At 41.1% G+C, this 27,701-nt stretch overlaps 1 protein-coding gene across 1 annotated transcript in view; it reads left to right on the top strand.

The window, feature by feature from the left end:
• Positions 1 to 27,701, top strand: part of LOC115117317 (low-density lipoprotein receptor-related protein 1B-like) — a 286,805-nt gene that overhangs the window by 122,796 nt on the left and 136,308 nt on the right. The window contains exons 30-37 of the mRNA XM_065014311.1: positions 2,334 to 2,468; positions 2,748 to 2,877; positions 7,839 to 7,965; positions 8,114 to 8,265; positions 11,190 to 11,314; positions 11,602 to 11,976; positions 19,300 to 19,489; positions 21,073 to 21,277. Coding sequence (XP_064870383.1) covers positions 2,334 to 2,468; positions 2,748 to 2,877; positions 7,839 to 7,965; positions 8,114 to 8,265; positions 11,190 to 11,314; positions 11,602 to 11,976; positions 19,300 to 19,489; positions 21,073 to 21,277 — 1,439 coding nt within the window. The remainder of the gene's footprint in view (positions 1 to 2,333; positions 2,469 to 2,747; positions 2,878 to 7,838; positions 7,966 to 8,113; positions 8,266 to 11,189; positions 11,315 to 11,601; positions 11,977 to 19,299; positions 19,490 to 21,072; positions 21,278 to 27,701) is intronic.

The following is a 27,701-nucleotide window of genomic DNA, read 5'->3' as shown; positions in this document are numbered from 1 at the left end:
TCAGGTGTTTAGCTACTTCCAGACATAAATGAGAGAACACCTCACTCTGATCATTTTACTCACCCTAGCAGAGCTCGTTAGGCTGTTCTAACGTTATCTAGAGCATTGAGACGGTAACTGTGCTGCCAGCAACAACTTAATTATGTTTTTTGGGCGACGTTTACTGACACCAGTCATATTCCTAAATTCCTGTTATTCTGTGCTCTTGCACACTCAGACAAGAGTACTCTGAAATCAGAGTAAATAGCCAGAGTGAATTTATAAATGCATCCAGTGTCAATAGTGCAGTGTGCACTCAATGCTAGGAGAGTGAAACACTCTGAATTTACGAACAGACAATCTAACAATACATTGAATTTATGAACTACCCACAGTCTGATACACTGAAGGCAATTTAAGAACGCACCCTTAGTTATCAATCAAATGTATTTGCCATCGATCTAATGGGCTGGTAGGCAAATTCCCATTCATTGGGGTGGCAAGTAGCCTAGTGGTTAGAGCATTGGACTAGTAACTGAATGGTTGCAAAATCGAATCCCTGAACTGACAAGGTAATAATCTGTTGTTCTACCCCTGAACAAGGCAGTTAACCCACTGTTCCTAGGCTGTCATTGAAAATAATAATTTGTTCTTAACTGACTTGCCTAGTTAAATAAAGCAACAATTCAGTTGGGTCAAGCATGCATTGGCAGGTGAGAAGCATGAGCAGGCTACTGTTCCTCATTGTTTGTCAGTGGAATTTTGTCAGCCATATAGCTGAAAAAGTTTGAGAGGGTTTATCTAATGTTAGCTCATCTCGCTCTGGCTAGCAATAGTTGTTGATGTGCATGACTGAGGGAGAGAGCCTATCTCTCATGGTTGTGTGACCAATAGGACTGTAAAGTTCCCAAATGTAAGTGGGCTCTCCATGGTATTTACATATTTGCAGAGATCCATTTGGGTGATTTTGTGGCTTGTGGCGAATGCTTTCTAATGTTCTAAAGTTGTGCTGTTGCTACTGCCTGTAAACACACAGTCCAGTTCAAAGTGAATGATGGCAAGCCTGTATGGCAAATGGCTTGTTTGCGTAAAAGCCTACTGTAGCTCTGATTGGCTATGGCGCACCGGTCTGTGTAGACTAAGGTCTGTGTTTATTAGGTTTTATTTACTGCAGTGTCTGTTAATTGTCCAAACACACTCTATTGCTCCAAACAAATGCCTTACTCTACGTCATTCCCAAACATTCTATGAATTTATGAAAACGTGAAAACGACCATATCAAAGTGTGCTGTCAGTCCCACTTTAAGTCGTTTTTTGGGGTTTCTGCACTTTACATTACTATTTATATTTTTGACAACTTTTAGTTTTAGTCCACTACATATCTAAAAAGAAAGTATGTACTTTTTACTCAATACATTTTCCCTGACACCCAGAAGTACTCATCACATTTTGAATGCTTAGCAGGGCAGGAAAATGGTCCAATTCAAACACTTATCAAGAGAATCATCCTTACTTCAATATGGTGCCGACAGAGAGGGTTGCCTCACTCTAGTCCTTAAGAAACTATGCAGTAATTTGTTTTTTTAATGTATTATTTCTCACATTGTTAGCCCAGAAAACCTTAAGTGTTATTACATACAGCCGGGAAGAACTATTGGATATCAGAGCGACGTCAACTTACCAGCACTACGACCAGGAATACGACTTTCCCGAAGCAGATCCTTTGTTCGAACCACCCAAGGCATTCGAACTGATTCAAGGGGCTGACACAAAACAACAACGCTGCAGAAGAGGTAGACGGAGTGACCTTTTGGTCAGACTTCGGAGGTGCACACACAACCCACCACTTCCGAGTATATTACCCGCTAATGTCCAGTCTCTAGATTTTTTATTTTATTTCACCTTTATTTAACCAGGTAGGCTAGTTGAGAGCAAGTTCTCATTTACAACTGCGACCTGGTAACAAGGTAGATGAAATTAGGGCAAGGTTTGCTTTCCAGAGACATCCGGGATTGTAACATACTCTGTTTCACGGAAACATGGCTCTCTGGGGACATGCTGTCGGGACAGCCACCAGGATTCTTTGTGCGTCACGCCGACAGGAATTAACATCTCTCCGGGAAGAAGGGCGGGGGTGTATGTTTCATGATTAACGACTCATGGTGTAATTGTAACAACATCCAGGAACTCAAGTCCTTTTGTTCACCTGACCTAGAATTCCTCACAATCAAATGCAGTACGTATTATCTCCCAAGATAATTATTGTTGGTTATTGTCACAGCCAAGTACATCCCCCCTCAAGCTGACACCACGACAGCCCTCAAGGAACTCCAATGTTTCCTGCCTATCCACAGGTAATGACACAGTCTACTGGACAGACATGGGCCTGAACACAATCTCCAGAGCCAAGAGGGATCAGACCTGGAGGGAGGACATCATTACTACGGGAATCAGCAGGGTAGAGGGCATCGCAGTGGACTGGATTGCTGGTCAGTATTGTCTTCTGTAAAATGTTTTTGAAAATGGGTTCTTACTATGTGGATAACCCCCCCAAGATTTTATCTCATGAGACTAACCTAAATAAATAAAGGTATACATAAAAAATATTCAAATCAAATTGAAAGCCATAAATGATAAATGATGCAAGTCTACTGAACTGTGCTTTAAAATTACACGTTTGTGTTGTGATTATCTCCTTAGTTTCTGATGAGTAAGAGTAACAATGTTCTTTGTACTCTAATAACAGTATATTTGTCTTCCTCCCACAGGTAACCTTTACTGGACAGACCATGGTTTCAACCTCATAGAGGTTGCTCGTCTTAGTGGTACCTACCGTTGTGTAGTCATCTCAGAGGGACTCGACCAACCTAGAGCCATCGCTGTTCATCCACAGAAAGGGTATGTCTGTTTGTTTGTCTGTGTGTCTGTGTGCGTACGTGCTTGAATGCATGTTTCTACGTGCGCCAGGGGCATCAATTGGGTATGCATACCGTAGCTCAACACCAACAATTTAAAATAGGCTACTAAAATCATTCCAATCCCAATTAAAAGGCTAATGTAGTTTAGTGCTATTATACTTCTGACTTTAAGACCTTGCGGACACCTGGGAGCGGGAGGTAAGGCTGTTTGTATGGCTGGTAGGCTTTATGGAAAGCAGAAATCTGTATATAATGATGAGATGCTTATGTCTCCGCCTTAACAATGGAAGTTGTTGTCCCAAAGGCGGGAAGGCAAATGATGGTTGGAAGTGCAGAATTGTCTAGAATGTCATTGTATGCTGTAAAGTTAAGATTTCGGAACAGATGGTGAGTGTTGTAACTGTGGACAGACGATTTTTACGTTCTAAGCAATTCAGCACTCAGCGGTCCCGTTCTGTGAGCTTGCTTGGCCTACCACTTTGCGGCTGTTGTTACTACTAGAGGTTTCCACTTCATAATAACAGTACAAACAGTTGACCTGGGAAGCTCTAGCAGGGCAAACTGACTTGCTGGAAAGGTGGCATCTTAGGACTGCGCCACGTTGAAAGTCACTGAGCTCTTCAGTAAGGTCATTCTACTGCCAATGTTTGTCTATGGAGATTGCATGGCTGTGTGCTCGATTTTATACACCTGTCAGCAACGGGTGTGGCTGAAACAGCCAAAATCATGTACTTTTGTACGTATATACATTACCAGTGAAAAGTTTGGACACACCTACTCATTCAAGGTTTTTTCTTTATTTTACTATTTTCTCCATTGTAGAATAATAGTGAACACATCGAAACTATGAAATATGAAATGAAATCACACTTTCCAAATAATATGCAATCATGTTGTAACCGACAAGATTCCTCAAAGTAGCCACCCTTTGCCTTGATGATAGCTTTTAACACTCTTGGCATTCTCTCAACCAGCTTCATGAGGAATGCTTTTCCAACAGTCTTAAAGGAGTTCCCACATATGCTGAGCACTTGGCTGTTTTTCCTTCAATCTGCAGTCCAACTCATCCCAAACCATCTCAATTGGGTTGAGGTCGGGTGATTGTGGAGGCCAGATCATCTAATGCATCACTCCATCACTCTCCTTCTGGGTCAAATAGCCCCTACATTTTGAGTATGTATGCAGATGACTCAACACTCTACATGTTAGCTACCACAGTGACTGAAATGACTGCAACACTTAATGAGTGGGTGGAAAGGAATAAGTTAGTCTAAAATATTTCTGAAACTAAAAGCATTGTATTTCTGACAAATCATTCACTAAACCCTACATCTCAACTAAATATTGTAATAAATAATCTAGAACTTGAGCAAGTTGAGGTAACTAAACTGCTTGGAGTAACCCTGGATTGTAAACTGTCATGGTCAAAACATATTGATACAACAGTAGCTAAGATGGGGAGAAGTATGTCCATAATAAAGCGCTGCTCTACCTTAACAGCGCTATCAATAAGACAGGTCCTGCAGGCCCTAGTTTTGTCACACCTGGACTACTGTTCAGTCATGTGGTCAGGTGCCACAAAAAGGAACTTTGGAAAATTGCAACTGGCTCAGAACAGGGCAGCACGGCCGGCCCTTGGATGTACACAGAGCACTAATATTAGTAATATGCATGTCAATCTCTCCTGGCTCAAAGTAGAAAGAAGAGAGATTGACTTCATCACTACTTGTATTTATGAGAGGTATTGACATGTTGAGTGCATCGAGCTGTCTGTTTGAACTACTGGCCCACAGCTCGGACACCCATGCATACCCCACAAGACATGCCTCAAGAGGTCTCTTCACAGTCCCCAAGTCCAGAACAGACTATGGGAGGCGCACAGTGCTACATAGAGCCATGACTACACGGAACTCTATTCCACATCAAGTAACTGAACCAAGCAGTAAAAGTTGATTTAATTCAAAAACAAATAAAAAATATGGTGGAACACCTTATGGAACAGCACGGACTGTGAAGCAACAAAAACATAGGCACAGACACATGGATTACACACACACACATGATAACATAAGCACTATACACATGTACACATGGAATTTGTGCTGTAGATACAGTGGGGAGAACAAGTATTTGATACACTGCCGATTTTGCAGGTTTTCCTACTTACAAAGCATGTAGAGGACTGTCATTTTTATCATAGGTACACTTCAACTGTGAGAGACGGAATCTAAAACAAAAATCCAGAAAATCACATTGTATGATTTCTAAGTAATAAATTAGCATTTTATTGCATGACATAAGTATTTGATCACCTACCAACCAGTAATAATTCCGTCTCTCACAGACCTGTTAGTTTTTCTTTAAGAAACCTCCTGTTCTCGACTCATTACCTGTATTAACTGCACCTGTTTGAACTCATTACCTGTATAAAAGACAACTGTCCACACACTCAATCAAACAGACTCCAACCTCTCCACAATGGCCAAGACCAGAGAGCTGTTTAAGGACATCAGGGATACAATTGTAGACCTGCACAAGGCTGGGATGGGCTACAGGACAATAGGCAAGCAGCTTGGTGAGAAGGCAACAACTGTTGGTGCAATTATTAGAAAATGGAAGAAGTTCAAGATGACGGTCAATCACCCTCGGTCTGGGGCTCCATGCAAGATCTCACCTCGTGGGGCATCAATGATCATGAGGAAGGATCAGCCAAGAACTACACAGCAGGACCTGGTCAATGACCTGAAGAGAGCTGGGACCACAGTCTCAAAGAAAACCATTAGTAACACACTACACCGTCATGGATTAAAATCCTGCAGGGCACACAAGGTACCCCTGCTCAAGCCAGTGCATGTCCAGGCCCGTCTGAAGTTTGCCAATGACCATCTGGATGATCCAGAGGAGAAATGGGAGAAGGACATGTGGTCTGATGAGACAAAAATTGAGCTTTTTGGTCTAAACTCCACTCGCCGTGTTTGGATAAAGAAGAAGGATGAGTACAACCCCAAGAACACCATCCCAACCGTGAAGCATGGAGGTGGAAACATCATTCTTTGGGGATGCTTTTATGCAAAGGGGACAGGACGACTGCACCTTATTGAGGGGAGGATGGATGGGGCCATGTATCGCAAGATCTTGGCCAACAACCTCCTTCCCTCAGTAAGAGCATTGCAGATGGGTCGTGGCTGGGTCTTCCAGCATGACAACGACCCGAAACATACAGCCAGGGCAACTAAGGAGTGGCTCCGTAAGAAGCATCTCAAGGTCCTGGAGTGGCCTAGCCAGTCTCCAGACTTGAACCCAATAGAAAGTCTTTGGAGGGAGCTGAAAGTCCGTATTGCCCAGCGACAGCCCTGAAACCTGAAGGATCTGGAGAAGGTCTGTATGGAGGAGTGGGCCAAAATCCCTGCTGCAGTGTGTGCAAACCTGGTCAAGTCCTACAGGAAATGTATGATCTCTGTAATTGCAAACAAAGGTTTCTGTACCAAATATTAAGTTCTGCTTTTCTGATGTATCAAATATTTCTGTAATGCAATAAAATGCAAATTAATTACTTAAAAATCATACAATGTGATTTTCTGGATTTTTGTTTTAGATTTTGTCTCTCACATTTGAAGTGTACCTATAATAAAAATGACACACCTCTACATGCTTTGCAAGTAGGAAAACCTGCAAAATCGGCAGTGTCTCAAATACTTGTTCACCCCCACTGTATGTGGTAGTGGTGGAGTAGGGGCCTGAGGGCACACCGTGTGTTGTGGAATCTGTAGATGTATTTTTAGGTTTTTAAAATTGTATAAACTGCGTAATTTTATTTGACCCCAGGAATAGTATCTGCTACCTTGCAAGCAGCTAATGGGGATACAAAATAAATACAAATACAAAACCTTGTGAAGCTGGTTGAGAGAATGCCAAGAGTGTGCAAAGCTGTCATCAAAGCAAAGCGTGGCTTCTTGTAGAATTTCAAATATTAAATATGTTGTGATTGTTTAACACTTTTTTGGTTACTACATGATTCCATATGTGTTATTTAATAGTTTTGATGTCTTCACTGTTATTCTACATATAAAACATCTTGAATGAGTAGGTGTGTCCAAACTTTTGACTGGTACTGTATTTATTTATGAATAATAAAAAAATCCTTGGAGGAAATCCCCCCCCGCTCAGACCAGTAGAAACATGCTCAGACCAGTATAAACACGCTTAGATGTGCTCCTAGCTCCTGCAGTGATGTTTTTTGTCATGCCTGACCTATGTGAAGTTGTTTAGCAGTTGTAGGTGTTGTGTGCAGTCACAGTATGATTCGTTTCAGTTTGCTACTAAAGGTCCGAGATCGACTGTTGACACTGCGTGAAAGATCAGCTGGAGGCGCTTGACAGGCTCACATTTCAACCATTTTCTGAAAACAGAGGGCTGTAACACCAAAGTATCCTCTCTAGACCCAATAGAAGTAGGCTTTGAGGTTAACTACATTGTAATACTTTATGATTTCAGTTGTATAGCCTCTGATAACCTCCTTATCACATTAGATCAGACATGTTGTGTATCCTTTCAGATCTGTTAATGTTGTCCAAGCAGTTAGATGTCAATAATATTGCTGTTTACCACTATGCCCCCTGCCCCCGCTCTCTCTCAATTTAATGAAATTCAGAGTGCTTTATTGGCATGGGAAACACATGTTTACATTAGCAAAGCAAGCGAAATAGATAATAAACAAAAGGGAAATAAACTATACAAAATGTACAGTAAACATTACACTCACAAAAGTTTCAAATGAATAGAGACACATGTCATATTATGGCTATATACAGTGTTGTAACAATGTGCAAATAGTGAAAGTACAAAAGGGGAAATAAATAAACATAAATATGGGCTGTATTTACAATCTCTCTCTCTCTCTCTCTCTCTCCCCTCCCTCTCTCCCCTCCCTCCCTCTGGTAGGTATCTGTTCTGGACAGAGTGGGGCCAGAGCCCCTGCATAGGGAGAGCCCGTCTAGATGGGTCTGATCAGGTCACCCTGGTCAACACTGGCATTGCCTGGCCCAACGGGATCTCCATAGACTATGAGGTACAGTACAGGGCTTCCTCCTGATCCACCTATGTCCTATTTGCTCTTATCCATCCACCCCATCCTAAAGCAGTTTTATAACAGCATCCTATCCTCATATTTCTTTGTTTGGATAAAATGTACCCAATGTACCCCCATAACTCTGCAGGAAAATAGATTATACTGGTGTGATGCCCGCACTGACAAGATAGAGAGGATCAACCTTGAGACGGGTGAGAGCAGGGAGATTGTACTGTCAGTGGCCAACGTAGACCTGTTCTCCGTGGCAGTGTTTGGAGCTTACATCTACTGGTCTGACAGGTAATTTATTATTTCCTTAAATGCACACAGAGTGGGCTGCAAAGTCCGATCCTCTAACCCTTAATCTAAGAGGTCTCAGTGGGGAGATCCTCAGGGGAGAATCTTTACATGATTAGGTGCACCATCTCTTTATGTAAATGTACTAGCATATCTCAATGTCATTATCAAGGGCAAGTCCTTTAAACCTTTTGTCAAACCAGATATCTTGAGGTATTTCATGCTTGCTTGATTATTTTCTTTATGATAAAGTGCCATTGTTAAAATAAATTATGCCAGCCTTTTCTATTTTCTGTCATTTAGAAAAGTTTAACGTTTTAATGTCACATGCACAAGTACAGTGAAATGACTTTCTTGAAAACTCAAAACCCAACAATGCAATAATCAAAAACAATGTAATACTAGGAAAAAAACACATGAGAAATAAGAAGAACACAATAAGTAAGTAAGCATACTATATACATGGTCAGTTCCAATACTATTTACAATGTGCAGGAATACTGGAGTTATGGAGGTAGACATATGTAGGGGTAAGGTGAGTAGGCAAAAGGATATAAGATAAACAGAGTAGCAGCAGCTTGTATGTGAGTGGGTTTGATTGTGTGTCAAGTCAGTATAAATTAATGTGCATATTTAAAAAATGAATACATTTGTATTTCATCTTTATTTAACCAGGTAGGACAGTTGAGAACAAGTTCTCATTTACAACTGCGACCTGGCCAAGTGAAGGGCTGTAGGAAGTCAGGTGCAGGAGAGCAGATATTTGGTAGCAAACTGGAGCCTTTTATTTGGCGGACTAAAAGCACATGGCACAAAAGAACACGAAATACAAATACGGGTTGAACATAACCCAGCGCAACCAGCCTAACGTGAGCATACATGAAAACAGATAAACAATACCACACAAAGACATGGGGGAAAGAGAGGGTTAAATACACAACACATAATGAGCAAAATGAGAACCAGGTGTGTGGGAAAACGAGACAAAACAAATGGAAAATGAAAAATGGATCGGAAGTGGCTAGAAGACCGGCGACGTCGACCGCCGAACACAGCCCGAATCAGGAGAGGCATCGACTTCGGCAGAAACCAAGATAAAGCAAAGCAGCGCAACACAAACAGCAACACAGAGTTTCACATGGAATAAACAAACATACAGTCAATAATAAAATAGAAAATGTATATTCAGTGTGTGCAAATGAGGTAGGATAAGGGAGATAAGGCAATAAATAGGCCCTAGTGACAAAATAATTACAATATAGCAATTAAACACTGGAGTGATAGATGTGCAGAAGAGGAGTGTGCAAGTAGAGATACTGGGGTGCAAAGGAGAAAAAATTAACAGTATGGGGATGAGGTAGTTGGATGGGCTATTTACAGATGGGCTATGTACAGGTACAGTGATCTGTGAGCTGCTCTGACAGCTGGTGCTTAAAGTTAGATATTAGGTGTGTGTATGTGTCGTCAATATAAATTAATGCATATTATGTGTATGTGTGTGCATAGAGACAGTGCAAAAATAAAAGGTAAATAAAGATACAATGTTAATTCAAGCTTTCCTACCACACCGCCTGATGAAGATGTCCTGGATGGCAGGGAGCTCGCCCCCAGTGATATACTGGGCTGTCCGCACCACCCTCTATAGTGCCATGTGATCGAGGGCGGTGCTATTGCTATACCAGGCAGCGCTGCAGCCAGTAAAAATGCTCTCAATGGTGAAGCTGTAGAACTTTTTGAGAATTTGAGGGCCCATGCCAAACTGTTTCAACCTCCTGAGGGGGAGAGGTGCTGTCACAGCTTTATGATTTGGACACTGAGAAACTTGAAGCTCTCGTGCTCGCCCCCCCCAGATCACGGTTGGGTCTTTCTCTGTAATCCGTCATGGACTGTAGCCCCTGCCACATGCGGCGGGCATCGGATCCTGTGTAGTATAATTCCACCTTATTCCTATATTGTTCTTTTGCTCATTTGATGACTCTGCGGAGGTCATAGCGGGACTTCTTGTACTTATTCCTGTCCTCAAGGTTGTCTACGATGGCTCTGTGTGTGGTAGTCCTGTCCTTTAATTTAGTTCCAACCTCTGTGTTAATTCAGGGCTTTTAATTGGGTGAACCAGCGAATCCTCACCGTGGGGACAACGTCGCCGATACATTTTCTAATGAAGCTGGTGACAGAGGTGGTTAGCTTGTCAATGTTAGTGGCGTAGTCTCAAAACACATTCCAATCAGCGCTAGCAAAGCAGTCCTATATCATCATTTCTGATTCTGGTGACCATTTCTCAATGGAGCGAGTCACAGCTACTTCCTATTTGAGTTTCTGCTTGTAAACAGGAAGCAGGAGTGTGGAGTCATGAAATGATTTGCAGAGGGAGGGCCTTGTATGCTTGGTTGTGGGTAGAATAACAGTGGTCTAGGACTTTATTACCCCTAGTGGCATTAGAGACGGGTTGATGGAAGTTGGGCACCACGTCTTAGTGACCCAGAATTAAAATCGCCGGCAACCAGACAGGCAGCCTCTAGATATTAGTTTTCTTGCTTGTTTATATCCTTGTAAAGTTCGTTAACTGCCAGCTTGTTATTTTTCTTCTCCTGATGTCACGATCACAGTCACGATAACTGCTGAAAATTCCTCTGGAGGTAGAAGGGTCGGCATTTGACCTTCAGGTATTCTAAGATGGGTGAACAGTTGGTAGACACTCACAGTTGAACACCAATTAGTGTTGATGTAGATGCAAACCCTTCCCCCCCTCGATTTCCCTGACTCCACTGTCCTGTCCCCCCGGTGAATGGAGAATCCATCAAGTTGGATAGCAATGGGGGGCATCTTGTCCGAGAGTCAAAAATAAAAGTATTTTTAAGAAACAAATAAAAATAAAAGATGTGTATCATTGATGACTTCTCAAAATGTCTCTCTCTTTCTGTCCTCAGAGCTCACTCCAATGGTTCCATCCGACGAGGCTTCAAGAGTGACGGCAGCGAGGCAGTGACCATGAGGAGTGGTCTGGGGGTCAACCTGAAGGATGTGACAGTATTTAATAGAGGGCGGGAGAAAGGTTGAGGTTTCAACTTAATTCTCCTTATTGATTCTCGCCCGCAATCAGTAGCAATGTTAAATGCATTGTTCAAAATCAACTGGGAGCCATCTAGTACAAGGGATAGATAAACCGTAGCTATAGGCAGTGCATGTACAATACAAAAGTGACGTTATATCACACCAGCACTTCTAGTTCTGGCACTACACTAAACAATTAACTTCATAACCATTAAATGTAATTAATGAGGGTAAATTAATCTTAGTTAGAATATGCCTTGAACACAGTATTTGTGTCTGCCAACCCAGGTACCAACCCATGTGCCAGGAGCAATGGGGGCTGTCAGCAGCTCTGCTTCCACCTGGGCAGTGGGCGTAGGACATGTTCCTGTGCCCATGGCCACCTGGCTGAGGACGGCTTTGCCTGCGAGCGATACGAAGGCTATCTGCTTTACTCTGAGAGGACCATACTGAAGAGCGTCCACCTCTCAGACGAGAGCGACCTCAACTCGCCCGTCCAGCCCTTCGAGAGGCCCACCTACTTCAAAAACATCATAGCACTGACCTTTGATTACCGCCAGAAAACCGCAGGAGGGACCAATCGCATCTTCTTCAGCGACATCCATTTTGGGAATATCCAGATGATTAATGACGACTGGACAGGACGATCAATCATAGCCAAAAGTACGTGCTGCTTTACTTTTTATGTTTTGATGATTTTGAGTTTGTTTATTTACAAGTGCCTGCAAGTGCCTGCATATATACGTTTATGCCTGACAGAATATATCGTTCATGTTTTATTATTTTACTAATATTTTACTTTCTAGTACATCCATTCATTTATTTTCCTCTAAATCTTGATCCTGTTGTAATGCTGGGTGCTAAGTCAATGAAATAACCTACGATGTGAAATGAGGGTCTGCAGCCAGCCTCTCCTGCCTCTTAGCAGCCATTTGTGAAAAGCTATTTGTGGAGAATATAGTGGCTGGGTCCTAGGATGTGTGGCTTTGATGCATAATACTAAATCAAGTATACAGATGTAGGATCTTAATTTGATCAGCCTGTTGCAAAAGAACTTTCCTGCAATTCAAAACATTTAAAACTTTTAGTGTATTTGAGCTTTAAAATGCTTCTGAAGTTTGTAATATCCACATAGAAATGTCGGACTTGATGTATCAATCCCTGCAAAAATGTCCATGAATTACAATCCACATAATAATTCACATGTCCTGTTGCTGCAGGATTATTTTCCTGCTGTAGCAAACTGGCTCAAATTAAGATCCTACATCTGTAGAGCATTGTAATGGCCACCTCTATTTTGCCCTAAATGGGAACAATTTAACTGTCAAATAAGATGTTTAAGATGGGGGATTTTTTTAGGTCTCACTATTGATGCAGAAAATTACCCAGCTCTCATTTTCACCACATTTTGACCAAAACATAAATAAGTGGTCTGAGAGTGATACAGTATCTTCAACACTCTGGGAAGCAAGCAGCATTTGCAGCATTCGCAATAGGATTAGCTAGCAATGGGTATCATTATTGCAAGGAACAGCGTCTGCATAAAATAAGCTTAAGTATTTAGGGATTAAGGAAGTTTATAGGACACATGGGTGCTTGTGAAATTGACATCTAACAAAGATAAATTCAAAATATCTCTATTTGGCTTGAATTTAATAAATACATCTAGAATGTGAAACACATAACAAATGGACCTTTTATAGCCTGCTAATCAGTCAGTCATTCTAGATGGCAGGAGGAGAGCCAGCAGAGCCGTTGCGTCTGTTCTCCCTGTCAGTCTTTGCTAGATAAGCTAAGTGGAGGCAGATGAGCAGGGAAAGCCTCTGTTCTACACTGTTAGCATCTTTTGCCTTTTTCTGAAGTTTCCTCTGAGCTCATGTCACTCACTCACCCCTCACACTCTGGAAGAACAGCATCACCAGTCACACTCTGGGAGAACAGCAGGAGTCCACTGATCCATATCCTCATGTTCTACTGTTGGCAAAATTGACAGAGACAGATGGGATGACTGGAAATATACTTTTTTGTTCTTTTGGCTTTGACCAAGAGGAGCAATTATCATTTTGAAAAGAAGCACTGACATATAAAGAGAAAAAGCTATGTGGCTGGCAAATGTCAAGTGTGTGTATGTGTTTGATATCCTTCTTTGCACCTCTTTGTGCAATTGGTAGACCTCAATCCATGCCTAGCCTGTTCACGTGTAGAGTTGGAGTGATTTATTTAGCACTGAAACATCCATTGCCTTTACTTTAGCTTAGCTTGTTATAGGGTTGTCCTTGAGTAGAGAAAATATTGGTTGACCGGAAGTCGTCTCTTCTTTCAACCATTCGATTGGTCTACATTTTAAAACGTGTATTTTTTCATATATAGATACACCCTATGTGCTTGAATAAAATCAACTATATATGCATTGAGCTTGTCTGATGCTTTAAGGGCACTGTTAGATCAAATCAGACACAAATGACTCAAGACGGAGACAGAGATCAAGATTACCAGAAGGAAAAAAATGTAACCTGTCCCGAGCATCCTCCTCCACTCCTACTGGGTTTCGCAGATTCTACCGTTACACTCCTGAAGTTACCTGTAATAGGCTATACATGGCGTCTGCAACCTTTCTCACGTGGAATGCCAATTTATCTTACCATTTCTACCGATTTGCGTGCCAGTTATGGTTTCCAATTATGATTTGCACATTGTCGTGGCACAGTTTCATTTAAAATCATTGTCATGTGGTTAATCAAAATTCTATCCAAATCTCAATGAAAATGATACAAACTTCTATTGCCAACTATGTAAAAAAATAGTCTATAAAGCCAACAAATAAACATTGCAGCCTGTAGGTAGAAAATATCCTGATAAAAATATCTTAAAGGTCACATTTTCTACGCATGGCCTGTCTGCAATGAACTTGAAACATTGTATCAACTATTAACTTGGACCCGAAGCTCATGCTAGCAAACTTGCAACATTGTCTAAAATATTCTGGGCCCTCAGAGTTTCCCAAGTCAATGTGCTTGGGACAGACACAGCTGTAGGCTATTTGTGCAAGCGATAAGAAGTAATCAGATAGGCCCTATTTTATGAAGTTTCCACTGGATCAGAGCATTACATTTTTCCCTTTCACGCTGAGTGGCTGTCGAAGGGGGTGAGCTGGATACTTTTTTTTTAATACATTGAGAAACTTCTGTCATTCTCATTGGGTGTAAAAAACAGACTTTGATTGCTTGCTGTTTGAGGTGAAGAAAACGTTACTTTGAGAATCTCAACAGCTCATTAGTGGTGGTGCGGTTTAAGCAAATCCGAAAAACTATCAGATCCCCAAATGGGCATATTTATATGCGTCCATTTGCGTACAGGCCAGATAGCCTATAGGCCTACTTCAATGCGTAATCAGGTGCGTATCCTTACTCAACATTGACAGTAGCGCTCCAAACAAAAGACATTGACTAAATTGACAAAACTCATAAATGGAATAAATAAACCAAAACTTGTTTCTCACAAGTGTTGCATAGGTTGTGCGCTCTTCAAACAGCGTGTCCACTCCGACAATGAGAACGGTAAAAGACTGGAATAATAATATATTAAATGCATGAACAGAAATTACTGTTACCAAACATTATTAAGTATAGGAATTAACGGTAAGTGTACTACTGGTAATATATGTAATGGGGAATTGATAGACACTAACAATCAAACGCAAACAATTCACACAATGAAGTTACGAAGCAATGAATGTGCACAAATTGGTGGGAGAGAGTGCATTCTGGAGAGAGACATGCATTATGCAGCCCCACTCCCCTTCTTCTTGGACTGTGCCATCCCAGCAGCCTCTGCAATGGATTAATCTCGGCCTCCACAATGGATTAGTTCACTGAGATGGGCGCAAATAAGACACGTGTCTTGTGTACCATAATATATATATATATTTGCCACTTCTCGACTACAAAAAATCTTGGTCGACCAACAGCCTATCGACCAAACGATCGACCAGTCGACTAATTACGGTCAGCCCTAGCTTGTTAACTCACCATTCATAGTTGGTTGGATTCAGGACTCTTGTTAATCGACTAAACAATGTTATCAGAATCAGACTGTCCACCCTCTCCTTTTCCATATACCCTCTTCATTACACTCCTCTCCTCTCCTTCCCTCTCCTCTCCCTTTCCTCTACCCTCTTCTCTACCCTCCCCTCCTCTACCCTCCTCTCCTCTCCTTCCCTCTCCTCTCCCTTTCCTCTACCCTCTTCTCTACCCTCCCCTCCTCTACCCTCCTCTCCTCTCCTTCACCCCCTTCTCTCCTTCCTCTCCACAAAGTTCTACTGCGTACCCTGTCATTGAAGAAGGGTGAAGATGTTAATCATCCATATTTCCCTAATGAAGCTCCACGTCCCCATTAATTACTCCCTGGCCTCTCCAACGATTTCCGGCAAACCAAGCTGTCAGACGCCTTTTTATTGCGAACAATTAATTAGCAATTGAGCTGACTCAGATAGTGCCTTAAGTATTCTGTATGTATGGTTTATGGCTTATAGAAAGCACCGGATTCAGTCCGTATCTCCAGAATTGACGACCTGTTCACCATTAAGATCAATTAAGCACTCACTCCACAGCAGATTGTAGAGTATACTGTATGTCCCATTGAGTTGGAGTTCTAGGATATAATTCAGGTGGTAAGGTTTCATCCAAGATCTTCACTAATGGTTCAGTGAATATGTTTGGTATCTTTGTGCAACGCAAAGACATAAATATGTGTGTTTTCCCTACTAGGACAAGCATGTTGTTTATGTTTTGTCCACCAGCCGGCTGTCTCTGTCGACCCGTCTGGTTTCATAGCGCCTCAGAAAGAGACTTGAATGGAGGTTGTGACCATAGCGGACAAAACAACCGCTGATTTTTATTGGATGATCTCTCAGTTCATCACCATCCAGCGCATCCTTAGAACACCCCCCCCCCCCCCCCCCGGAAAAAAAAATCTGAAAACTTAGAAATAGTTTTCACGCAAACTTTATATGGTCAATGTGATCGAACATTTATTTAACATGTCGATTTTTGCAATTTTTACAGCTGTAGCAGGTTTGCTCCACTCTCACCTAGATTTTAAGCTGCACCCCTTTCAAGTCCCCCTGTTGCACAGTGTCAACACGCTCTATATGCCATAGCAATTGAGCCTGGTGGGGCAAGGTTATGGTTGTACTAGTACTCTGATGCAACCCTATTTTCATGCCAAGCACATACGGTTTGGCATCTCTATTTGGTCACTATTGAATGCCATGTATTTATCCCTGCTCACTAAGTTAACAGTATGAACTACAATGAATGAGAGACCTGGAATATGTAAGCTTAATTTTTTCAGTGACCTCTATTACCAATCGATATATGAACAACAACGGTTTGCAGCAGAGACTACCCTGTGCTGTATATGCTTACATTGGTATTCATGGATTTTAGTTTACTTCATATTTTCCTGGAATTAGGTTTGTTTGGACTTGTCAACTCTGTGAGTGCCATCAGATGTATTATGGGTTGATTAATGTCTTGTATATTCCATTTAAGTATTTAGAATGAGCTGGTGGATGGATTTGTTAGTACACAACATGCAGAGGTTATATCCTGTGTGCGGCAGTTACAATGAATTCAACCTCGTGGCTGTAATTCCCTGCACCACAAATGAAAGAAGCATGGTGGTGTGCATGTTAACATATCGGAGCGGTTTCCCAGAAACAGATTAAGCCTAGTTGTAGAATAAAAAGAGTTTTCGATGGAGGTTCTCCATTGAGTTTGTTTTTTTACTCCAAGACTAGGCTTAATCTGTGTCTGGGAAACCGTCCCTTCATGTCTGGACTAGGACTGTTGCGGTGACCATGTTACCTCGACACCGGCACTCATGAGTCGTGACCGTAGTACTAAGCTCCTCTTATGCACTCTGGACATGTGTTGGTAGTACCCAAATTACTAACGACCACCAGGTCGCTAATGGCCTGGTACTCAGGGCTCCATTGTCCCTCTAACCACTCTGACATCAATGGAAATGCATTCGAAAATCACATCAAACACTTATCATCAAAACAGTATCATGCTTTTAAAACTCACCTCAATGTGATTTATCAATTTGAAGAAAGAAGTTCAACAACAGGTTGAAACTGAGTGGAAAACATGGTCCTTATGCCTAACATAACGAAATGGACTGCGCTTTCTAAGGTGATGATTAATTTAAAACACCCATACACATATTAGACCTTATGCATACACATAGGCCTATATATGAACCTGAGCCAATTTTTAAAAACCTAAATTAAAAAATGATTGTGCCATTATACAATACATAGCCTACCGCATATTACACATGGCAGAAAAAAATATGTAAGATATCTTTGGTACATAATTGGTCTAGCCTATACTCCAAAATTAAACAAATTGTACTAATCACCTTTGAGTGTGGACGGTATTATTGTGCATACTGGAGAGGCTGGTTACCTTATGCTACCCTCCAAACTTTCTATCCATGATTCTGGGAGAGAACTAGGCATGGCTGTTGGTTCATTGATTGTTCAGGGCGGCTTACAGAGTTAGCCTACATTTTGTATTTGATTTTAGTAATAGGGATTTTTGAAAATATTTTCATAATTAATAGGCTGACACATTACCTTTAGCTACAGAATACCTCACCACTGTGAGTTTCCATCTCTTCCTCTCTCTGATCCATTCCTTTCTCAAGCATACAGAGAGAGGGGCTGTCAACGGTTTCTTTAAATATGTTTGGTTGTGAAAACATGCTGCTATCGATGTTCCCGAACAGATTTCACTTGATTTCCCAAATTAAGCACTAGGTTGGAAAGCCCATGGCATATAGAGTTTGTGCAGAATATCACCTGTTGTGCAGTGAGAGGCTGCATGCTCCTCAAACAGTGGCTGATGCATGGAGTGAAATAACTGGAATAGCCTACCTGGCATGAAGAAAAAAACAAACCGGAGGGAGGCTATTTGGGTGCATCAGGATGACATGTGTTTTTCCTCCTGCCTGTAATTGATAATGGGCCATTCTAAATTGAAACCAATTTGGCATATTAGTAAAGAAACTATGAAATGTAAAATAGTCTGATGGATAATATGATAACATGATCACTTGATGATGTGCATTCTGTGGCAGGGAACAGAGTGTAAGCTTTATTTTTCTACTTTCTCAAATCATAAGTAGCCTATAGTCGCGTCACGCAGCCCATATATGTTTTCATTTATAAGACATTCTAAGGTTTGTGTCATTCACACCTAAAGTGAATGACACAAATGATCACTTTTACGCTCAACATAGACACTTCATATGCGTATTCGCTCCAGAATGGGAAAAATATCATTTATATTTTATTCAGCTAAGTTCAATTATATTTTTCGGACTATTAAATCATAAAATATCAAATAAAGTAATGGCACGGGACTTGTAAGCATATTTAGTCTATTAAATGAAAAAGCCTACAGCCGATAACATGGTGAATAGCCAGATAACATACAGTAGGACAAGTCATATTGTGTTCTTCTGAAATACATTTCCTTCATATAATAATGTTTCTTTAGAACTGCCTAAAATAAACAAGGGATTAGTTGTGATGGTGTATATTAATGTGATTTATTAGCTTTTTTAAATGTAGATATTCCAAAGGTAAGCATCAGCGGCTTGTATGTGTGGATGCCTGGAGATGCTAAACATGCTAAAAGTCTTCATGTTAATTAACTGTCAATTACTGTGAGACCGGCAGGCTTTTTCCATGAAAATAACAGGCTGAAAAAATGTCATGACTGCCACAGCCCTTGTCTAGACATCATTGACTTTGTTCCTCCTGAGGTGGATTCAGATCTGTCCACCTTTATCAATGGAGTCAAAGCACTGCATTACCAGTTGATTTAATGCCATGTCCATTACATGTAAGTATTTCAAATGAACTAGTGGAGGCTGGATGATTGGATGATGACGTCCTTGTCTGTGTACCCCCAGATGTGGGTTCAGTGGAGGGGTTGGCGTACCACCGTGCCTGGGACACTCTGTACTGGACCAGCTCTACCACCTCCAGCATCACCAGGCACAGTGTGGACCAGAGCCGGCCCGGGACCTTCAGCAGACAGGCTGTGGTCACACTCTCTGAAGACGACCATCCCCATGTCCTCGCCCTTGACGAGTGCCAAAAGTATGTGGTTCTAGTTCTACTAAGTCTCCCAATAGCCTGGTCCCAGATGTGTTTGTGTTGTCTTGCCAACTGCCATGTTCATTGTCACAACATGGGAGTTGGCAAGACATCACAAACACATCTGTAACCAGGCTCGTCTCTTGTTTTAATGATGTCAGAATTTGTGTGGACCACAAATGTAGTTCATTAGTTACTACTTCAGATGCAGTATGTGATTATGTGCTTGAAGCTATGTTTGTACAGTATATGCTCAACAGATATATAACATATATACCTTTTGGTAGCATTAAAACACAAGACATGCCTCCTTGGACAAAGTGAATTGTCTTGCTGTCTAAAGACAATTTTGTCTAACGAATGTCACCTCTTGAACGGATCTCAGTGGGTTTAATTTTGTTAGAGCAATCAGTAGAATGTTATATGAGAGATATGCGTCCTGTTCTGTAGAGAAGATTGGATCCCTACGGTGTAGTGAAGGCGAGACATTTAATTGGTTTGACACACTCACATTTTAAGAAATACTGCCTGCAGTGCTTTCACAATAACAAACTAATGTTCCTGTTATATCCTTTAAGATATAAAAGTATGTCTCAAACTACAGTAATTATGCATGCCAAGGAGGTTTTCACAGAACACTGACCCAGAGTTCACAAACAAATTTGACCTGAGTGGGTATGCATGCAGTATGCAATTTGGCATTTTCACTACAGAACGCTGCTAATTTAAATATCTATTTTGCTCAACTTCAAAAGTATACATTGTTAATCTTTGATCAGTACACTACAATACCTGGCAGTTTGATGAGGATATAATCCCTCTACGTTCTCTTCTAAGAAGTGAATATGTAGCTGCTGTACACTGTAATACAATTCACATATTCCTTTAATTTTGCAGAACCTACTTCCTCAGAAACAATCCCACACGATTATAATTTTCCGTATTCTTAGTAGTCCCCTCAAAGAAATATGAATACCAATTCCATTCAGCATTCATTGATGCTAATCTGTTTTTTATTAAATGGAAAGTGAGTATAAAAAATGAAACTGCAGCACCAACCTTATTAGAGATGGGAGCTGCAGTAGCTCCTGCAAGGCGACACTAACAAAGCCGACAGAGACAACATGAGGAGCAGATGACAGGTCACGCAGGCCATCGTGAGCTATGGGATCACGACCAGATAGAGCCATAGGCAATTTAAAACAGCTGCCTATGAATAATTCTCTCAGCTATTAGTGTTTATTTTCCCCTACGAAGAAAGCCAAGGAGCTTGACATGTTTCAATTGCAGTCCTATTAAAGCCATCATACACTCCCCTAATTCAATTTCAAAGATCATATATTTGTTTTGTCCTCACTGAGGGGGGTATAAAGATGTCTGAGGGGAAATGTGCATATAGAGAGACATTGCATCTGGGTTATCTGTTTGCAGTGAAGGTGGAAATTGCTTTTAAGACTTGAGATTAAAAAAACTTGTAAACATAACTGTTATGATCTATCTCTCCTCTTTCCAGTCAACGGACTCCTTTAAAACTGTTTCTCAAATGACCATCTAGTTAATAGTAGGTTGTTTAATGTTTATTTCAGCCTGATGTTCTGGACTAACTGGAACGAGCAGCGTCCCAGTATTATGAGGGCCACCTTGGCAGGAAACAACATGAAGGTGATCGTCAGCACTGACATCCTCACGCCTAACGGACTCACCATCGACCACAAGGCTGAGAAGATCTACTTCTCTGATGGAAGTCTGGGGAAGATAGAGAGGTGTGATTACGATGGCTTACACAGATATGTGAGTATGACTGACATAACGATTCTCTATGTATGCCACTATAAATGCAACCACAGTTACACTATGTCACTGTGTTAGACTTTGGGCCGAATTACAAAGAACTTTCAATGGAGATTATCCATTAAGCATGCTTTTTAGTCCAGGACCAGGTTTAATCTGTCGTTAAAACCTAAGGGCTCAACTAATGTCATACCTAGTTGATGTCATTAACACATTCTAATGATACAAGACATACTGCAGCTCGTTTGACTTGGGCAGCACACAAGACCACAGAACTTGAGCATATTCATTCAATCTCACCTTCTTCACTAAGGAGCAAAAGTATAGGCAGTTCAAAAAGGCAATTACTTCTTGTTGAACCAACATGTGTTCTGATGTTGTCACTGTCCATAGCTTTTTATGGAGGAGAGAAAAGTTATTTGAAACATGGTAGACACAAAGGCAATGATTCTCTGCTGAAATGTCAGTGTTATGCCCCCCTTAAGCTGAAATGTCAGTGTTATGCCCCCCTTAAGCTGAAATGGGACACATTTTCTACCCGCTACATTATCTTCCATTCCTATTGAGCCTGATGGTGTTTCAGCCGTCATACAAGGGATGGCTTCTGTAATACCTCTCAGCATTCTTTTCATATATTATATCTCAAAAGACAGAGTCAATTGTTTACTTAATTATAGAAGTAATTTCCCTTCAAATTGTAAAGGAAAGGACCAGTCTCATTTTATCTGTGAGAGGTTGCTTGCATAATATATATTCATAGTGGTGAAAATTCGGAATATGTACTGTATCCTTCTGTATCCCTGGCATGTAAGGGATTACAATAGAATGTGTCTCTCCTCTTTGCCGACGGATTTCAATTTGTGCTTGACACGACCTCTGTGACCGAGGACTTTGGCCCATCTCAATTAGTTACCCATACGTTTGCCATAGCAGGGTCGTGCGGCTCAAAAGTCACACCGTTTGGGTTCCTGCGTGCACCGCCTGCGGTCTCTCTCATGCTAATGAAGGCTCACACAGAAAAGCCCTGTGGGGGCGAGCCCATCACTCTCCCTATTAGAATGTGAAAATGAAACAGCGCTAACGGGTTATCAACAAAGCAGCGGTGAGACACCCCGGGTGGAGAGAGGTGGGGAGACAGAGGGAGAGAGAGAGAGGGGGTTGAGAGAGAGAGAGCGAGCGAGAGTTGGCTAGAGTGGGACTTCCTGACATTATGTGTGATGACGTGGGGGCGGTGCAGGGCAGTATGTGGGCGGGGTGGTGCAGAGTGGTATTGTATGGCAGAAGGTCCACAGAGGGACTCCATGGCTCCTGTAGCTCAGGGATCTGGAAGTGTCGTTGCTGCCTGACAGCCTAACACTGTGACTGTGTGACACCCCCTCCCTCTGCTCTGACAGTCATGAGATGAACACAGAGTACAGCAAAGAGCTAAAAAGGCCCACTTGCCTTCCTCACTCCAGTGTGCCATTTTAAGTGAGCCGTCGTGTCATTAGCCATGCTGCCAAAAGTCCAGAGCGCCCGCTGGAGTATGTGATGGGGATAAGATGTCAACACATTAAGGCAGTGAAAATAAGACCTTTTAAGTGTGAACAGACTGAATACTAATTGAGAAGTGGTTCTTAAGAGTGGTTGTTATGTTATATGATCACTGAATATGATCTTCAAGATTTATGCGATCCCAAATCCCAAAATTAGAGTGTGGCATGATATGATCTTCAGACTACAATTACATTGTATGACAATTATTTGTGACGTCTTATATACATTGACATACTTATGCAAGATCTTAGGGCTGGTCAAACTCGAGGTGTCATAAAAAAAAACACCCCCCCACCCCAACGTTATTTCAATCAATATTTTCACATGACCGTCTCCTGTACTATAAACAAAGAAATCACCCCATCCACCCTCATAAAATGTACAAAAAAGGATGATTACCACCATAAATAAAAATAACTGTGGCAACCCTGCATTCATAAACGTGCATGTGGACTTGACCACTTCAGCATGGTTTTGTGGCAGGGCTACGGGCCAGAATGTAAAGGGTTTGCCGACTACAAGCTCAATCTCACTGCGATCAGATCTGGCTACATGCAATGATTAGCTAGGGGGAAATCAGATTTTCAACATTTTGATGCTTTTTATTTATAATTTGATGAAATATACGCAACAATTTTCCACCAACAGGTTTCTGTACCAATGCACCACACACAACCAATAAGCATAACTGCATACCGATTACCGACTTTCATTGTGGTTTGCATTTTCAACACCACAATCAAATAGAGTATGTCAGTCTCAACCAATAGAAAATACATTCCTCCGTACTCAGTATCAAAGGCTTGGCTTGACAATCTCCGAATGTCATTAAACCTTTTGGTGTTTTATATATAACAGATGTCTCTTTCCATTCATTGAATAGCCTGTGAACATTTTGGATACTGGAGTGGAGGAGCATGTACAGGTAGCCTACAGGAGTCGTTTGAAGTTCACGCACTGGTTTTGTTTATGTCTCACATGAAAGGTCATACAATTTAAAAGTTAAATGACATACACTACCGTTCAAAAAGTGTCTACAAATGTCCTTGTTTTTGAAAAAATAAAAAATGTTAAAATAAAATAAAATAGTTCAGAAATACAGTGTAGACATTGTTAATGTTGTAAATGACTATTGTAGCTGGAAACGGCTGTTTTTAATGGAATTTCTACATAGGCGTACAGAGGCCCATTATCACAACTATCACTCCTGTGTTCCAATGGCGCGTTGTGTTAGCTAATCCAAGTTTATCATTTTAAAAGGCTAATTGATCATTAGAAAACCCTTTTGAAATTATGTTAGCACAGCTGAAAACTGTTTTCAAACCGGATTTTAAAGAAGCAATAAAACTGGACAACTTTAGACTAGTTGAGTATCTGGAACATCAGCATTTGTGGGTTTGATTACAGGCAAAAAATGTCCAGAAACATTCTTGGCCAGAAACTTTCTTCTGAAACTTGTCAGTCTATTCTTGTTCTGAGAAATGAAGGTTATTCCATGCAAGAAATTGCCAAGAAACTGAAGATCCCGTACACCGTTGTGTACTACTCCTTCACAGAACAGCGCAAACTGGCTCTAACCAGAATAGAAAGAGGAGTGGTGGGCCCCGGTGCACATCTGAGCAAGAGAACAAGTACATTAGAGTGTCTAGTTTGAGAAACAGACGCCTCACAGGTCCTCAACTGGCAGCTTCATTAAATAGTACATGCAAAACACCAGTCTCGTAAACAGTGAAGAGGCGACTCTGGTATGCTCGACTTCTAGCAAGAGTTGCAAAGATGTATCTTAGACTGGCCAATAAAAAGAAAAGATTAAGATGGTCAAAAGAACACAGGCATTGGACAGAGGAACTCTGCCTCGAAGGCCAGCATCCCGGAGTCGCCAAAATCAAATCAAACTGTATTTGTGGGTAAGGGTAAAAGTGACTAGGCAATCAGGATAAGCTGTATAATAAACAGAGTAGCAGCAGCGTATGTGAAGTGTGAAAGTGTGTCAATGTGTGAGTGTGTGTGGCGTCAATATGCATGTGTGTGTGTATATGTTTTGTGTGTGTTGGAGTGTCAGTGTAGTATGTGTGGGTAGAGTCTATCGAGTGTACATAGAGCCAGTGCAAAGGAGTCAGCGCAAAACGATTAAGATATATAAATAAATAAATAAATAAATAAGGGAGTCAATGTAAATAGTCCGGGTTGCCATTTGATTAACTGTTCAGTAGTCTTATGGCTTGGGGGTAGAAGCTGTTCAGTATAATGGTTTTGGAGTGACAGTCACAGGGACCAGGGTTTGAGTCCCAGTCAGGGTACCCCCCAATCCACTATATTGGTGTCAGGTGTTAGAGGGTGTTATTGAATATATGTCCCAGCCAAGTTTTAGTTACAGTACATTTGTGTTAAGCTAGTGATGTTTCTGTCAGATTTCCGTACTGCACACAGATTTCCGTACGGCAGAGTATGTAAAACAAATGTGCAACCGATTGATATAAAGCATCATGATATCATTCTGCCAGGTAGGCCTACTTTGCATTCAACATTTAATTGGGAAGGGTTTGGGGGAAAAACTTAGAAAATGACTGTTTCAGCAGGCATTATGGATTTTATAGAGCCAAGATACAGTATATCTTGCTTTTAGAAGTGTTTACTTCAGACTAACTACAAGCATCTATTGAGTTGCAATGTCTCATAAATTGAACGTCCAAATAAACCTAAAGTATCTACAAAATTTGATTTGCAGCGACACAATTCAAAATGAACGCTACAGCTAAATTGTTTCCTTTTACTGTTTGCGATTCACAGATGATTCTTATGATTCCCATGATTTGATTTACCACGATTTAACCAAACCCCAATTACTACAATGGCGAAGCACATCATTCATTCAAAGAATTGTTTAAAAATAATCGATTCATATGAATTAAATGAATCACTATATATTTTGTACTATTTTGAGAAATGTGAAGAGGGAATAGTTTATACAGTAAATTCAACTTTTATGGCCTTAACAAGATCAATAGGAGAGCTTTTTGAGCTGCGTGTCTCATGTCTTGACTGTTCTTTCATGTGTTCTTGCAAAGAAACACCTGGCCTCTGCTGCCTGTCAGCTATTCCTCTATGTTCTTGTGGATTGATATTGGAAATTGGTGCAGATTTGAATGATTTTATGTGTGATATGTTTGCTAGCTAACCTACTGCAGACCTGGGCAAACAATCCACCTTACCACTATTGTCACTATGAATAGAGGGCAGGTTAATGTTGACTGTATAGTAAGCCGCAGAAAACCGTAGTGCATAAGGGAAGTACCAACACACTTTGATAGGGGAGACATGCAAGCAGATGAGGAAATGTGGTTATATGGAAGAAATTATATAGTAAAACCTGCAAAATGTGGAATCTAAACCAGGGGGAAATGCACGACCATCCCCTGTGCCCAATAACAAATCACATAACCCTCCCCAAAGCCTAAAGAAAAGTTTTAAACCTGTTTTGGACTAGCACCCCCACCCTAGTAAATGTACAACTGTGCCTAAGCAAGTCATACAATAGTTTTAAAGTTCTCAAAGTACTCCCTGACGAAGGCCATGTGAAAATGAGTCAGAGTGTTAAATTGTTTGTTCTATTGAACATGCCATAACAATAAATGCATTTTAATCATATGAATAGTGCCTAGGTCCTTTTAATTTTTTTTGCTGACCATTTAACCCCTTTGCCAAAGAACATGTACCTGCAAAGTTCTACTATTATATCCCAGGGCTTCCCTTCCTTTTGTTGTCTACAACTGCCTTGTTTTTTTACTCAGAACTGTAACGTGTGCGCTGAGAGTTGGGAAGCAAGTTCAGGGAGTGAATGTTTTAATAAATAAACATAACATAATACAAAACACAAACAACGCACAGACATGACACTGGAACAGAAACAATAACGCCTGGGGAAGAAACGAAAGGAAGTGACATATATAGGGAAGGTAATCAGGGAGGTGATGGAGTCCAGGTGAGTCTGATGATGCGCAGGTGCGTGTAACGATGGTGACAGTTGTGCACCATAATGAGCAGCCTGGTGACCTAGAGGCTGGAAAGGGACAACACGTGACAAGAAATTTCATATAAATAGATTCTAAGAGATTTTGAACACAGTGATAATTTGTCCCTGTGTATAAAAATAGCATTCTCCCTAATAAAATGGGAATCCTCTGGATTCCTTGTCATCTCTCTCTCAATTCATAGAGGTTTTACTGGCATGGGAAGCATGTTTACATTGCCAAAGCAAGTGAAATAAACAATCAACAAAAGTGAGAAGACACAAAAAAATATTAGAATATAACATGAAATATTACACTCAAAAAGATAAAGACATTTCAAGTGTTATATTATCCGCTACGTACAGTGTTTTAGCAATGTGTAAATAGTTGTAGTAGGAATAGTAGGGGATGATAAATAAAGAGATAAATATTGGTGGTATTTACAATGTTTGTGCTCCACTGGTTGCCCTTTCTCTTGCTCTTTCTCTCCTGCTGGCCAGTTGTTTTCCCTGTAACAAGCTGTGCTCCTTGAATCAACACCTGTCCTATTAATCCCTGTATGGCAGCAGGGCTAATGTGATGATGGTTACGAGCATGTCCCACTAATGGCTGAGACTACAGACCTGCAGGAAGACCTGCCTGGTGTCCCCAGCATAGAGAGAGACTCCCAAAGGAGCTGTCTGTCTGATGTATTCCTGCCTCCCTCTCTGTGACACTGTCATACATTTACATAGCAACAACTGGGTTTAGCACTAACCTAGGAGAGGTTGTTTGTGTGTACAGGGGTTGATGATGCAGTGATTAATGAATTGATTTGTGCTATGTATTCAAAGTCTGTTTTTTATTTTATTTTATTTATGTTTTCATCAATATTTACT

The sequence above is a fragment of the Oncorhynchus nerka genome, linkage group LG1, assembly GCF_034236695.1.
Source record: "Oncorhynchus nerka isolate Pitt River linkage group LG1, Oner_Uvic_2.0, whole genome shotgun sequence".
Lineage (NCBI taxonomy): Eukaryota > Metazoa > Chordata > Actinopteri > Salmoniformes > Salmonidae > Oncorhynchus > Oncorhynchus nerka.
The sequence above is the reverse complement of the archived record's forward strand: the minus strand, read 5'-3'. Positions and strand labels throughout refer to the sequence as shown.